Source organism: Prionailurus bengalensis, chromosome A1 (assembly GCF_016509475.1).
Source record: "Prionailurus bengalensis isolate Pbe53 chromosome A1, Fcat_Pben_1.1_paternal_pri, whole genome shotgun sequence".
Lineage (NCBI taxonomy): Eukaryota > Metazoa > Chordata > Mammalia > Carnivora > Felidae > Prionailurus > Prionailurus bengalensis.
The window spans coordinates 171,419,647-171,436,401 of NC_057343.1; the positions used below are offsets into that span (position 1 = coordinate 171,419,647).

Sequence of the window (16,755 nt, forward strand, 5' to 3'; positions counted from 1 at the left end):
GAACTGGTAAGAATGAAAATGTGAAATTGACTCTACCTAGAGCTGCATATTGTCTTGATTTCTAAGCCACTGATAAATTAAAGAGTTAGTATATTTTACAATTACATTTGACTTTCACAACTGTGATATTTCAGGCCAGTAAGTCAAGTTCATCATCATTATCAAAAGGAAACATCTCTAATCGTGGGCGAAAAGACAATTCTTTATATTTGAATAGAGCTTTACAGATCTCAGTGTGCTTTCACATAAATTATCTCACTCATTGAACCCCACTTTTTGACACATTCAAGATCTTTTTGAAAGCTTTTCTTTTAAATATTAGAAAATTGAGACATAAATAGATCTGGAGATTTACCCAAGTTCCTGTTTCAAGCTAGGTTAATGATAACTACAGTCTTCTTTCACTTATGGGTAATTCCTCTATTGCTGTTCCAAACCATTATTTAAGTACACAGAAACTAGACATTGTGGTGATCATTTGACAACATACACAAACACTGAATCATTATGTTGTACACCTGACACTAATACAACATTATATGTCAATTTTTCCTCAATGAAAAATTTAACCTTAGTATGACAATGCTGCCTACCTAATATTGTCTGTTCCTTCTTTTCAGAACTAAAACTCAGTTTTGTTCAAGATGGCAAAATGCTCAGTTAACACTGCTCCTCAAAATGGAAATATTCTATAATTGTGATTGTGAATGCACAGGTGTGTGTATTTGATCAAAGGCCATAGATCTGTATACATAAAATGTGTGAGTGTTACTGTATGTAAATTATATTTTAATAAATTTTGACTTAAAATATGAATCCCCACATTCTCTTGAAGCTTGGAATAGCCATAAATGTAGATTTAAGGCTAAATGAGATACAAATGGAAGTGTATTATGAAAGGCTTCCAGGTAAGCTATTATTTTTCTGATGAAGAAAAAGATAGGGGCACCTGGGTAGCTCAGTCAGTTTGGGCATCTGACTTCAGCTCAGGTCATGATCTCACAGCTTATGGGTTCGAGCCCCGCATTGGGCTCTGTGCTGACAGCTCTGAGCCTGGAGCCTGCTTTGGATTCTGTGTCCCCGCTCTTCTGCCCCTCCCCTGCTCACACTCTGTCTCTCTCTCCTTCAAAAATAAATAAACATCAAAAATTTTTTAAAAGAAGAAGAAGAAGATTAAATTTAGATAACAGGTGATTTTTTTTTCTCCTTTGCTCATCCTTTCCCTCCTGCTTGGAATACATACATGACACCAGAAGGTTGAGCAGCTGTCTTGCAACAATGAGGATGAAAGTCCAATACAAACAATGGAAGAAAAGGAAGATAGAAGGAGCTTGATTTTCTTAAGTATCTGCATATTAATGGTGTACTGCTTGTTATGTGCAGTAATTAAAGCTCTATTTAGTAATGCAATTGTAGTTAGGTTACTGTTAACATGCAGAAGAACTGAATCCTAACTGATAGACTCAACATGATGTTTACAAGCATGAACTTGGAGTCAGAAAAATTATAGATGGAATCTTTACCACTAATTAAGTATATGACATAGGGCAATTTGCATACTCTCCTTTAGTCTTAGGGAGGGATCTCCTCATCTATAATATAGATAGCAAAACCTACATTTCGGAGACTATTGTGAAATTTAAATAAAATACTCCATGTAAAATGGCTAGGTTCGAAATGCTGACCTAAATCGAATTACAAAAAGACTATTCCTTCAAAGTCAAAGGATATGAGTTTGATACCTTTTCTCTGTGAAGTCCTAGAGTGACTAAGGCCCAGATGCCCTCTGAGGTGAACGACCAGTGAGTCATTCTCAGAGTACTTCTCACCCCACTTCACAAAAAGGTCAAGCAAAGCATAATCACAGAGTTGACAAAATGTCTTTGTCCCTGAACATACCTCACAGTCCCAATATTTTGGTTTGTCTGCTCTCTTTGAAGTCTGGAAAATCATAACTAACCTAGGGCACTCACTAAAATATGGATGAAAAAAGATCCATCAGTGTCAGCCACCTACGGTAGAAAAATGCTTCAACACAAGCACACTATTTTCAATAAATGCTGATTGCAAAATTTTCTTTAAGTGAAAATGCCTCTGCCAAAAATGGGATAAAAACACCAATACTTACTTACAAATAGGGAGTTTGTTAAAAATAAAAACTGAAAATCAATGTACATTGAATTCAAGGTTGATTAGGTCAGAAATTTTGCCCTAGCTTCTTTATGAACTCACCAGATCTCAATTATTAGTAGAATAACTTGGTTTTACAATGTTGTGAAATTAAACATGTATAAAGTAATTTATAAATATTATAGATTTCCCCCTAATTTTATAAATAAAGAAACTGATGCAGAGGTTTACTGGCTTGTCTAAAATAAGTTACTTGATTCATTTTACTTTTTAATTTTTTTCACTTTTTTTTACTCTTTTACTAATTTTTGAGACAGAGAGAGACAGTATGAGTGGGAGATGGGCAAAGAGAGAGGGAGACACGGAATCCAAAGCGGGCTCCAGGCTCTGAGCTGTCAGCACAGAGCCCAACATGGGCCTCGAACTCGTGAACTGCAAGATCATGGCTGAGGTCGGATGCTTAACCAACTGAGCCACTCAGGCGCCCCAATTTTTTTTTCACTTTTAAAATTAATGTCAATCACTGTATACAGGGAAATAGTACCAGATCTGGCCTGAACTTCAGCTAGCCTTACTCCAGCCCAGCATCCCTTCTACACTAATATAGATCAGCTAAAATATAATAAACAAATATAGACAGGTAAATAGACAGATAGATAGATGATAAATAAATCAGCTAAAATACAATAACAGGAGGCTTCGTAAAAAGCTACCTAGCTATTTACATACAATCTTATAAAAAGGTTAGGAACATCAGTATTCAAGACAGTTTTCCTAAATTCTCCTTACTCCTTTATATCGATTTCTTCAGTGATCAAACTGCACTTTTAAAAGATGGAATTAAAACGTCTCCAAGTCATGGGGTGCCTTGGAGGCTCAGTCAGTTAAGTGTCTGACTCTTGGTTTCCGCTCAGGTCATGATCTCATGGTTGGTGAGACTGAGACCCGCATCAGGCTCTGTACTGACAGGGAGGAGCCTGCTGGAATTCTCCTTCTCTGTCTGCCCATCCTCCGCTCGCATGCTCTCTTTCTCTCTCTCTCAAAATAAACAAATAAACTTTTTAAAAAATAAAATGTCTCCAAGTCACGACCCTTACACAGGGCTCTTTCAACCTTTCAATAGATACCTAGGAAAAACACTGACAACGTCAAAAATCCACATGACCCTAAAAATGAAAGACTAAGAGTTAAAGAAAAGTCACCAAGAGCAGCAACTTTATAGGGAATGTCCACAAACCATAAAATTGATGGAGCTGGATTAGGAATAGCAATAAGGAGTGCACACATGCTGCTTCATGAAACATAGCAGCCTTGGTTCCTCAAAGAAAGTTAAAAGGAATACAAGGGAGAAAAAAGACATCTCTACCATCCACAGTGTTTGTCATAGTTCAGAAAAAGTAAAGGCAGTCCCTTACTTTGGGACTACTGTTTTTTGGGTTTTGTTTTTTTTTTAAGGAGCCAGAGTATTATTTCTGTGCTTCATCAGCATTTCTCTATACTTACTCAGAGATGGAAATTTCTAGATGCCAAGAAGGGTAGAAAACCATGCTTGTGACAATACGTGTGTAGGAAAGAGGAGGGAATGTGTGTGGGGGTGGGGAGCAGGAGAGAGGAGGAACACTGTGCCAGGAACACTGGAGGGCGTTTTCTCCCCAAAGGTAAAACATCAAAGAGGAAGAGGAACACAGGAAGGTCCCTGATGATAGTGCACATTGAGCGTTGTAGCATCTAACATCTCTGCTATGGATCCTGTGAAGACAAACCTCTTCATTTAAAATAACAAGTTTTTGTAGATTTCTCCTAGATAATAAGGTAGGTAAAAATAGAAAAGAGAAGGGGATCCTATGTGAGACTGATGAAAAATATATTAAAGCAAGGGCTTAAAGAGAAGACCAGTCCAAATACTCAGAGAGGATCACATCTCTGAAAATGATTTCTTAGAGGGACCAGAAGTTATTTTTATAAGACTCTTAAGTATCTTTAATAAAGCCAAGGAAGAAGAAAAGACCATGAAAAGCCTTGATACTGAGATGAAAGGTAATAGAGTAAGAAAGCAAGAGATTGCAAAGAAATTAAAATACAAATGTAAAATTCAAATCTATGATGAAGAAGTTAACTGTAAAAGTTGGTTGGAAGGAGAAAAGTTGGAAAATTCTTACATAATTTAGAGGAAGTCAACTGCATTTAAAGCTGGCAAATTGAGACCCAGTAGTATCTAATTCCCACTGAAACAACCAAAGAAACAAAATCTATGGGGGGAAATCTGTAGTACTACAGAAAGGAAAAAAAATAAAGGAACTTTAAAGATTTTAAAGTTATGAAGAAAATGGAATCCAGATGAAGGAAAACCTTTCCAATGCCAAGAAGCCAAAAATTAAATCTAAAATTTAGTGAAGCATATATGGGTTTTCCACTCTAACATAATGTATAATCTAAGCACAGACAGGCAGGAGCTGTGCATTGAGCATGTGAACAATGAATAATCAATGGAAGGCCTTCAAGATATATAGACCTGTCACCACAGCATTTGTGCAAAGCTTCACATAGCAGGACTTTTCTCTAAGTGAAGTGAAGGATTCGCCTTTACACCTTCATAAGATGGCCAGGGAAATAAGAGAGGATGCCTTTTATATCCCGGCTACCCAATCACAAAGATGTTCCTAAAAGTTCTGGATTGAAAATAAAAAGGATAAAAGAAGCAGACTGGCTTTGAACATCTAATCACAGCTATAAGTTACGAAATGGCATAGCAACATTTAGTGATTTAAAGTGAGAATTAGGAAAAAACAAAACAAAACAAAACTGTGAGCACAGAAGTCTATTTCCAGACAAAATGTATGTTCTACTTTTTAGGGGGAAATGAATGGTAACAAATGTTATAATGAGCCTAGAGTTGTATACAATCAAGGGCTCACCTAATGCAAGAGATATAACCTATGTTCCTACCTAGAATATACTCAAACCGACCAAATATTTATTTATTTATTTATTTATTTATTTATTTATTTATTTAAATATTATTTAACAGCTTAAGAAGGAGAAATTGTAGTGGTAAGTGGCTGATAGTGGGTGGGAAAAATAAAGTGTAATAAGTCAAAATAATATCATAAATATCACCTTAAAATTAAATATAGATATAAAACTTATTCTATAAGGAGGGACTAGAACATTTTAAAGAGTGACTTAGCCTTAATGTTATCAGAAACTCCAGATTATATTAACAGTCTAGGAAGGTAGGGTTAAAGTAAATAAATTCGTCTCAATCTTCACTGCACATGGAGAAGAGGGCAATCAGGATTTCATTCTTGGTTTTGACCATTTACGAAAACTAATTTGAAGAATGCATGTCTCTTGCCATTGTCTGATTTTTGATACTACTTAGAAAAGATGGACATGTAAATCTAGTCTTTAGCACGTCTGCTAAAAGAGTTCTTTCTCCTGCTTACAGAGCTTCATTCTCAGAGCTCCAGGATGACAGTGGGAAAGAATGAAGGGCTGGCGTGTTAGACAAGCCAGGAATGCAGCTTCACCAGAGAAGGCAAAGGCAGGTGGGTCACTGACTGTCAACCCCCTCCAGTCCTATCAGGCACATCATCTGTTTGGTTCATTGGTGGTAATTAATCCCAGCAGCAGGATCTTTCAGTCTTTGTTTTTGCTCTTCTTGTTTTTTTCTAATCATGGCAAGTTATAAGACCCTGATGCGACCCTGTGACCTATAAAGATGGTTGTTGTTAAATAATTTTAAGCCGGAGAGTGGTCTAATCACATTTAGGTTGTAGTGCTGGCAACAGAGTATGACAAATTATTGATGGGAAAACTTAAGGCAAAGAGACCAGTTAAAAAGCTACAGGAGTCATGAGACAATATGGGCCTAAACCGTGACAGAGCAGGTACAGAGCAGAACAGTTCTGAAATGTAGCAGTTAGGATGTCTAATTTGGTTAAGTTGAGGAAAGGACATGTGTCACGTATTAAGATCAAAATTCAGCGGGCAGGAGCCTCTCTAGGAAAAAAATAATTCCCATCTAAACTAGTAGGGCATGAAGTATTAGGGGAGAATCAAAGTATAAAAAAGTATTCTCATTACTTATTTAAATCTCTTAAAACCTCTCTGAGATGGCTACTGTCTCTATTTATCTGTTAACCAGACTCTGTTTGTAGGGGTTAAATGACTCATTCAAAATTAGACAGGTAGCAAGAGACAGGATTAAAACTCAGGTCTTCTGATTTGAGGTTGAATGTTTTCTTACTGCACCATAACTTAGCAAAGCATAATTACACATATACCCTTGATGTATACTAAATGGTTAAACCTAGCCCAGAGGATCAAAGGATAAATTTAAAAATCCAGGAAATGAATTTGAAGAGTGAGGACCTACACTGCCATCTCAGCTCATAAAGAAGGCAGAGAACTATCGACAAAAACTTCTTTGAATGGCTTGGGTCAGACTGTCCCATGAACATTATAATTGCTGGGGTTCAGGAGATAGGCAATGGGGATATCAGTGATCTCGACAGAAATAAATGCCTTACAGCCTATACAAAGCAATTGATTTTGTCTGATTCATTTCAATGCAAACACAAATACCATACCTCTGGAAAACACTTGCCCTATCTATATAATTTTAAATTGTCAAGCTTTTTTGGAATACATTCATGGAGTGCATTAAATCAGCTATTTTGCTTTGGGAGATATAATTTTATATGTTATACTGCTCCACTGAAATGCCATACTGCATTTCTCAGCAGTCTTCATTGGCTAATAATTCAATTATAAACACAATTCATTATTTTCATGTTAGATTAGAAAGCCTTTTGCACTGGCTTGAGCTATCTTCCCAGAGCAAATGGGGCAGTTTATAAAAGGCCAAACCGCAGGGTGGAGCATTGAGAGTATAAAGCATCATATAAAATTTAACCACATTAAATGGAAATCTGCCTTACAGCAAACTGCTTATCTGCAGCTCAGGGCAGCTCAACTTCCCAGATAAAGGCTGCTGCATGACAGCTAGGAGGGGTTCATGTAGTCTCTTTTTCTCTGCTTCTTCACCCTGTTTTATAATTTATTGTCTTTAGTGCATTTCTTCACCTTGTTTTTTTTTTTTCTTTTTCTTTTTCCTTGTCCCTTAGTGAGCAAAGAGGTTGCTCTAATTCTGCGATGCCTTCCCTGAGTCTTTTCATGGATTCCAGGCCTGCTCTTTTTTAGGCTCAGCCGAAACCACTTGTGTCAATTTCTTTCCTTTTCTATTGTATGATCTTTATAAAGGGGGCTATAAGAAGCAAGGCAGGGATCTACAATGATGAATTATTTACTGATGGATAGCATCAGAAATGGGCAGATGAGAACCACTCACTTGTATGGGCACAAGAAATTTTTGCCACTATTAATCAAATTTCTTCTGATCATTCAGTTGAATGGTCTCCTTTCTGCATTTTAAATCCCTGAACATTGATTCACCATTATGGTGACTTTACTGATATGTGCGGCAAACAAAATTTTTCAGGTTACTCCTCTTAATAGTCACTTGGCATTAAATTTCAAGTGCGAAACCAAATTTATCTTCCACCAAGTGTCAAAATTCCAAGGCTACCTGGTCCAGCAAATCATGACAATGTCTTAATTTACTATCAAGGCCTGATGCCTCAATATTTGTATTTCATTCTAAATACATTGTTCATTTTCTTAATTTTTTACATGTACCCAATCTTAGGAGTATGTAAGACAAATACTCAATTTTCCCTAGAAATGGAAGGCATTTCTGTTTTGATTTTGATAATTACATCACAGTTTGTTTTGTCTTATCTGGAATAATGACTTCTTGATAGCTTTGTAGGCTATTACATAAATAAATATTTTGTAAGAAGAAAAATTAATTATTTAATATTTGCCATAATGAGTGTTATCATTACAACAGAAAATTTGACTAACAGAAGTTAACCAAACTGCTAACTAACTTAAAAATTAATCTTTTAGGGGCTCAGAGCCTAGAGCCTGCTTCAGATTCTCTCTCTCCCTCTCTCTCTGCCCCTCCCCCACATGTGCTCTGTGTCTCTCAAAAATAAATAAATATTAAAAAATAAAAAATTAATATTTTAATGTAAATGGATTATTGTTTACTAGAGTCATCACTTTAAAAAAAAACACTGAAACCTCTTTTAAAAAACCAGTAAATATAAGAAATAGAATCAAAATTATTTGCCAGTGTTTTTTAAAGCAGTTATCTTTTCCTTTTGATTTTAAGCAGTTACTATGTTTATCATTTTTTTCAATTTACCCCTCTGATCATTCCTTATTGTCTAAACACTGCCATCCCCTCCTTCACTTGATCTTCACCATGTCTTCCCAGAAAAGGAGAAGTCAGAACAAGCATCTTCAGTGACAAGATGCTTCAGAACAGTTATCTCCTTCCTCATGCAGTCAGAATGAAGCATGCTACACTGGGGCCCTAAAAATGTCATTCCAGTCACGAGTAAGTTTAATAAACATGGCCTTGCTTTCTCCATCTGTAAAGTAAGAATCGCTCTGTATGATCTCCAATGCCCCCAAATCTGGAAAATACTAAGTATAAAAAAATAACTACCAAGGTTCGTGGGTGACCCGGTCAGTTGAGTGTCTGACTCGCCATTTTGGCTTGGGACGTGATCTTGTAGTTGGTAGGTTTGGCCAGGTGGGACTCTGCACTGGCAGTGTGGAGTATGCTTAGGATTCTCCCTCTCTCCCACTCTCTGCCCCTCCCCAACAAAATAAATTAATAAACTTAGGAAAAAAAACTATCTTAAAAACTGTTAAATAACAAAATGCAAGCAAGTAAATTTGAAGGTCTAATTGGCTTATTAAATGATTCATGAGTCATGAAGCACCCCATCTAGCAAGTAGAGGGGAGCTTCAAGGAGTTAGAAGGGTTTTATAGAAGGAGGGTCATTATTAGCAAAAGAAAAAGATGGCATTCTAGGGAGAAAAGCAAGGTGTCTTATTATGCTGCTTATCTCATGTTTTTAGGGGAATGGAGAGGGCCCAAGTAGCAGACTCATTGGTGCAGATTGAAAAATTCCTAGCTGACCTTTTTAAGACTACATTTCCAGGAGTAGTTAAAACTTCACTTAGATTATGTATTATGCACCAGTTTGGGAACTCAGTCTAAGTGCACCATTTGGGGCCTGTGGTGTGTTTGTTTGTTTAACAAGACAAATCATAAACAAATTAAACCAATGTTGATGCAGTACAGTAAAACTGAAAATTGGGTAAAGAAACAATTCCCTGACTTTAGAATTAGCTACTCTTAACTAGCCACTTTTATTATCTCAGTATTTATTTAAACTTGCTTATTTGGTAATTATTAGAATACCATATTATGGTATAGAATACCATACTTATTTGGTAATTATTAGAGTCTTCCAAGAGCTAACGTAGTTCTAGCCCCTTTTGAAAACTAAAGTGTGGGAGCGCCTGGGTGGCGCAGTCGGTTAAGCGTCCGACTTCAGCCAGGTCACGATCTCGCGGTCCGTGAGTTCGAGCCCCGCATCAGGCTCTGGGCTGATGGCTCAGAGCCTGGAGCCTGTTTCCGATTCTGTGTCTCCCTCTCTCTCTGCCCCTCCCCTGTTCATGCTCCGTTCATGCTCTGTTCATGCTCTCTCTCTGTCCCAAAAATAAACGTTGAAAAAAAAAAAAATTTGAAAACTAAAGTGTGTATTTGAATCCCTAACAATTTATTTCCTATAGTAAGAGTGGTCTGAAAAAAATCACCATGGCTTTCAGCATAACCTACTTTATACCAGTGAGAATCTCTAATTTTTGTTGTATTTATCAGCTCTATATTAATATATACTTATTGAATACTTACATTCTATTTACATTGTAATTTTCCTATTTAAAGATATTATCCTTAGGTTTAAAACATGAAGGAATTGGGGCGCCTGGGTGGCGCAGTCGGTTAAGCGTCCGACTTCAGCCAGGTCACGATCTCGCGGTCCGTGAGTTCAAGCCCCGCGTCAGGCTCTGGGCTGATGCCTCAGAGCCTGGAGCCTGTTTCCGATTCTGTGTCTCCCTCTCTCTCTGCCCCTCCCCCATTCATGCTCTGTCTCTCTCTGTCCCAAAAAATAAATAAACGTTGAAAAAAAAATTAAAAAAAAACATGAAGGAATCACAATCTTTGTTAACTGCAATACTGAACAGATTTTTCCCATTACAGGACAAAACAGAACAAGTTCTTGATGAAATGTCTTCTGCACTAGGCTATTTCTAGGAAATTAAACAAAATCTAAGCCATCCTCCAGAAATCTTTACTTGATCTAGGATCCTAGAAACTTCCAAATGAAACTAGGAAAACACCTTTCCTTCATAAGGAATCCTCCAGATTCTTATAATTTACATATACAAAGACCTTTGGTATAGAGCTGGCAGCCAGAGACATAAAAACAGGAACTAATTTTAAGAAAAATATATGACGATTGAATTTGCAACTTGTTACGGCATGACATTTTATTATTATTATTATTATTACTATTACTATTATTCCAATAGCAATGGAAGAGGAATTCAAAACTCTGTCCTCAAATATTGAAAAGGGAAATCTCTGATCACTTGTCTCAGAAATACTCCTTTAAAATTCTTCTTTCTTCCATTGAACCCATGTCCTCTTTGGTAGTAATTTACGACTTCTTTTTCCTTCTCAAATTAATATATGTACAGGAGGAAATTAACACTTATCAGTCAAGATTTATTTTTGTTATACTTTACAAGTAAGGCATAAAGAAACAGAATTTCAGTATATTTCCTCCAAGAATAATAAACTGTGCCTCACTGCTGTTGTTTAACAACTCAAAAAATAAAGGATGTTTTAAACGTGGGGACGCACTCTTTATCAATAACAAATTTCATTTGATAAAGATAAATTATGCAATGCATGCATGCAGATTAGCAAAAAAAATGAAAGATAGGAACAATTTATTGATGAAATGAACTAATACAAAATATATAAATTGCCCTAGCATTTTGGAATAGAGATCATAAATTTTTTTCATAGTCAACTAAGGTGTGATTAACATTTAAGTACAAAGGCTATTTAACATTTAAACACAAAGGTTTCTCCATGAATTACTTTGGATTTATAGAATCCCTCTTACCAGCATTTCTTTTGAAGCTGCATTTTATGAAAGATGAGATGTTCAAGCACCTTATCCAACTGAGGACTATTCTTCTGAACACATGACCAGGCAGCCACACAGTGCCAGAGCAGGTGGTTAACTTCGTGTCCTCCCTGATTAACTGGCAAATGTTCCTAGAATTAAAATATAAAAATATATCTGGAAAAGAGTTATTTGACTTGAATAAACATGAAAATATACAAATGAAAACACATTACTTTCTTAAACTTCATGTTACATGACACAGAGCAATTTACTAAAGTACAGTTTTATAAGTACATACAGTATGGAGAAGGAAAAATAATTTTCCCTCTACCCTTCCAGGTTCCTGGATGAGACCTCCCCACCCCTGTTAATAAAAAGATTTACATGAGAAAACCAAACATAAATTTAAGAATGTGTATACATCCTGTACACACGGGAGACACCCAGGAATACTCTTCAAAATGGCCCAAGTCACCACTTCATATAACATCTCTAGCTAAAGACAGAAAGGGGGGAGGGGCAGCTATGGAAGGTTAACAGGAAAAGTACAGTAAACAAGGGTAAGGTTGATATGCAGATTTGTCACTGCCTCTCCTCTGATAAGAGTTTCTATATATCTAGAGTCATCCTTGTCTTCCTGGTGCAGAGAGGGAGACACCTTACAAATGGAGATTTCTCTTAAAATGTAAATATATCTTACAAAAAGAGTAACTTTTACTCAGTTTTCACAGCTTCTCCTGTGTCTGCAATTTCTTAAAAATAACCAGCCTAAAATTATCCTTATGCTAAAGAAGCATATTTGGGGGCAATGAATTTTGTTTCCCTTCAATTGTTAACCTGAACCTAATGTCTTAATTGATTTTCACATGGGTCCCTTGTGTTCAGTGACATCAGTTTTACACTACGACAGAAATCCTATAATCTCTAAGGGACAATAATTAGACAAAACTGTGCTTCTTAGACCCTATATAATTTAGTTCTCCCTGACACCCAAGGAGAAGAGGACAGGAGAAAGTCTGAACAATGTTCAAACAACAAATCAGGTTTTAAAATGTGGATTTCCACTAAGGGCCAAATATACGTGCCTAGTTAGACATGGTCAATGTCTGCTTAGTAACTATTTTAAAAGCCTACAAATTCAGGGGGAAAAAATGGGCTCTTACCTGTTAGTTTTTTCTTAAAGTGCTTCCTAACAGTTTCATAGATTAATTGGTCTACTAGAGTAACTGGTACAAAGAAACCTGATTTTATTGTTAGACGTGATAAAATAGCACTCTCATTGAATTTTCGCCAACAATACTGTTTCAAATTCACATCTTGTGATGTGTACACAATATCACGTGATATTTCATTCTTTAATGTATGCCCCAAAGAAACACTTAAAAAGCCTCCAAAATGCTTTATAACTCTCATTTATTATACAAACAGTAATGAATCTACAATTGAAAGGTAACTTCCATGTTAAGTACTCTTAAGTTGAAAGGCCAGAAGTTTATACACAAATTTTAAATGAAGATATTTTGAGTTTCTGGTAAATTGTTTAGTTAAGTCCCATAGATATGTATTGATCTACTTTTATGTTGAGAACTCGGATGCTGGAGGTAAAAGTCATGAGTAAGATAAAGCTTCTACATAAGGCTACTGACTGTGGGGAACAACAATTCAGAAAAGCAAATGAAAACAAGCCAATGTTTAGAATATTAGAATACTCCATGAAAAGCTTTATTTTAAAGTAATATAAGACATAAGACTGATATGTACTGACTTCAGTAAATGCACACAGTTTATCCAAGTAACTCAGTTTTCTGCCTTGCAGGAGAGCCTACCCCAAAATGGAAAAATCTTATAAATGAAATTCTTTTCTCAAACTGCTCTGTCTCAGCCCGGATGCCTGACAGCCCTCCTGTTGCAAACTTATTCTGAATAAATATGTAAGTAGCTATGTGAAACCTGTGAATGGCTTGACTAATTAACGGTCAATATTTTGTGTTTTTTTAAAATCATGTACACCGCATACTTCCATAGACTATTCAGTTAAGTCAAAAATTATTGGTAACAAACTTATGCACTTATCACCAGAGACAATTTCCAAATGTCAAGATTAGACAATGAGCAAGATTTACGCTTTATTTTCAATTTTCTATGATACCATTTTCACTCATCCCTGAGAAAGAAAAAGCAGTCTCTGATGTCCAGAGCTGATTTGACAACAATATTCTTACAAGCTAGTCTGACACTCACAGCCTGATCATTTTGTTTTATTGCTAGATATAAACTCACAGGATATCAACCTCAGACAATATTATTCTGAGACCATGCTAAATAAATTTAAAAAAGAAAAAGACTTGGTAATTTTTTTCTAAGCACAGACAAAACTCACTGTACCACTCACAAAATACCCAATCACAGATTTGCCCCTACTTTCTGACAGCATCAAATCTGCTTCTTCAGACCTTCCGCCAAATCACCCGAAGTCCAAATTCTATGGTAGGTTCAATGTGACACCTTCCTACTGCCATATCCCCTAATTCCTTGGGTATGTGTTCTCTGCAACAAATAAGGAACCCACTTAGCTTTGGCATAAGGGCATCCAAATCATCAAGAGCAACTAAACCTGCCACACCCATGAATTTTCCAGATTAGTGAGGCTTATCACTTATCTTCATGCATTTTATATAGTTCAAGCATTTGCATGGAAACCTTGCTAAAGTTTCATCCTTGCTCTTTTTCAAAAGAAGAAATATATTTTCCAAACTTGAATGAATTGATATAATGATGATGATGAAGTGATTTAATACAATTACCATGTACATTATCAGTGCGGTAGGACAAGAGGGAGAAATGCTCTTGAAGGTATGAGGTAGTGTAGAGTTCTCTGCCTTTACACTAAATCAGTCCTATTCAAGGTGTGGCTGGCAGATAAGTGCCATCTGCAAACGGTTAACTACAGTACAGAAATAAAGAATACATATTTAGAAACATTTATAACAATCTGACAGTTAATTTTAAATATTTTCAGTCTAATAAAAAATTAATGTTCCTCTTTTTATATCTTTTTTGTTTCATTTTCAGTAATTCATTATTAATGTAGTTTGCAAAATTATCAATCTGTGATAGTTTGGAATTTTTTTTTAAGTTGAAAGGGCCCTTTATTTAACACAGATTGTATGAGAAACACTGAGCAGTGCATTAAATGACTCCCAGAGAACTTTTTCTTTTCACCCCCTTCCCTACCTCCCTCCTTCCTCTCTTCCTTCTTTCCTTTGTTTTCTTGGCTTTATGACTCCTTCCTATAGCTCTTTTGTCTCTTCCATAGTCTAAAGCTGGGCAACTGGACCATGTTGGTTTGCAAACTGGACCCTGTACTCAGAGATCCAGCTGAGATTAAAGGAAGAGATGGGCCGCTCTCTCAAGGCTGCATACTTAAAAATGGTTCCAGCTGTGGGAACAGTGAGCAGAACATAGATTCCAAGGACAGGGAAGGGGGTGAGGAGCCTCAGATTGCCCAGGGCCAGCTCGTGGGTCTACCAGTGGCCATATCCTCTTGATTATGTCCTCCAATAAGCTATTGGTTGCAGCTGTACAATACCTATTTTGAGAAGCTCACTCACAAAAGTGCTGTTAATCTACTGTTGGCTGAAATTTCAGATAACCACATCAGCTTGAATTTTATGCAAATTTGAGTACACAAGCTCTGAATGTCTGACCAGGCTCTCTTTTATAACAGAAATGAGCTTTGAAGGATAGGCTGTATTGTGGCTGGTTAGAGATAGCTTTTGGAGTTTCATCCTAGCTTTCAGTCATTTGGTGCATGGTTGACATCGCTATTAAAGGACCTCTCAACACAAATGTCCTACTTCAATAATAGGACATGAATCATAAGATAATGCTCCTAATTTTAAAGAACCTGTGTCTCAATCTAACCCATTTCCTAGTAACCATGTACGGTTACACTATAGCACAAAATGTCCCAAATTTGATAGTGCCTTTGGCTTGCTAGTACATTAAAGGATGAGATTGCTAACCACATGTGAATGTAAATGCTGTGTGCTTCCTAGTTTTTAGAAAACGATTTGTACTTTAGGATAGCTACAACTATTTAGTAAAGGGTCTACTGCATTTCGGTTGCGTTTTAATCTACCATCTCCAAAACACTATGTTGTTATTATCATGTGACAATTGTACTCAGCAAATTCGGCTCTGCTAGTGAGCAAAAGACAGAGAACTCAATCCTGTGTTCTGGCTCTGCATGCCACAGAGCTAGTTAAAGTGCACCATTTGTCAAAGTCAATGGGAACCTTGCATCTGAATCAGCTTAAAAGGACATTAAAAGGAGAAATGGGCTCTAGAAGCAGGGAGGGGAAATTTCCTATTGTTATATAGTGTATATAATACACTTCTATACTCTTATATAGTGTATATAATGTGTATATCCTACAGAATTCTTTATTTTTCAGCAGTGTTATAGTAGTACTTGGAAAACAAATTAAATATGCTTTTACTCCGATGCTCATAAACATATTAAAAACAAAATATGTTGCAGTGACCAAAATATGCTGGTATGGACCTTTCAGCATTATTGGAAGATGAGGGCTGTCTATTATGGTGTGCCAATAACAAAGAAGGGAGAGGGTCGAATACAGATGTATTGTTTATATTCCCTTTTCCTCTCCGTTTCCCAGGTCTTCTCGCAGTAGGTGAGAGAGATAGGTATTGAATGGCTAAGTACTCAACTGAACTCGAGGGGCTGACTTAGACAAAGCTACACTGAAAACACTGGGCTGAAACTGGGGAGCAATGTTCAAACATGCAATCAAGCACTGAATCAGTTAGCTGAACCAGAAGTTGTAGTAGCACTGTGGCTACACTACCTTTTCTATTCTTTATATGGTGTGGCACTGGGAGGGGGCAAAAGGAGGGAATAAATCTGACAGGCTAAAAGCTGTTCTAATGCCCTCACAGAATCACAGTTATAGAGCTGAGATAGAACATAGAAAAGATTGAAACAAAGCTCTTTGTTCTCTGTTGAAAAAGGAACAAAGACTAAGTGACTTGTCCCACTCTCAGCAGTTAACATTCTTTTCATGTGTTAACACCTTGCTCCTTCCAGCTCAGTCAAAGCTGTACCAGTGGTAAGCTTCCATTTCCTGTGGCATTTGTGCACCAAGAGTGGCAAGAACAGATAGGTTCTTAAAGAGAAGCAGAATCAACATTGAAGGTTGCCTCTTCATAACCAGAACACGCATATTGTCAAGATTTCACAATATCTTATTTTTTAAGCAAAAACACTCAAATCACTCCATTAAGCACAACTAACCACATTGTAAAACAATTATTTAATCAGCATAATCATGCCCTTAGATGAAAATTATTGTATTTAACTGCCTAAATTAAAGTGAGTTCCTAAATACAATGTTCAGTGATCATTGTTTACATTTTCATGGCACTCACTAATTTACAAGGCACATCTTCACAACTCCATAGATTAGAGTGAATA

The 16,755-nt window shown here is 36.5% G+C and overlaps 1 protein-coding gene across 2 annotated transcripts in view; it reads right to left on the reverse strand.

Moving 5' to 3' along the window:
- TMEM232 (transmembrane protein 232) overlaps nucleotides 1-16,755 on the reverse strand; it is a 204,348-nt gene that overhangs the window by 145,473 nt on the left and 42,120 nt on the right. For both annotated transcript variants that reach the window (XM_043595221.1, XM_043595212.1), the window contains exon 9: nucleotides 11,253-11,407. In XM_043595221.1, coding sequence (XP_043451156.1) covers nucleotides 11,253-11,407 — 155 coding nt within the window. The remainder of the gene's footprint in view (nucleotides 1-11,252; nucleotides 11,408-16,755) is intronic.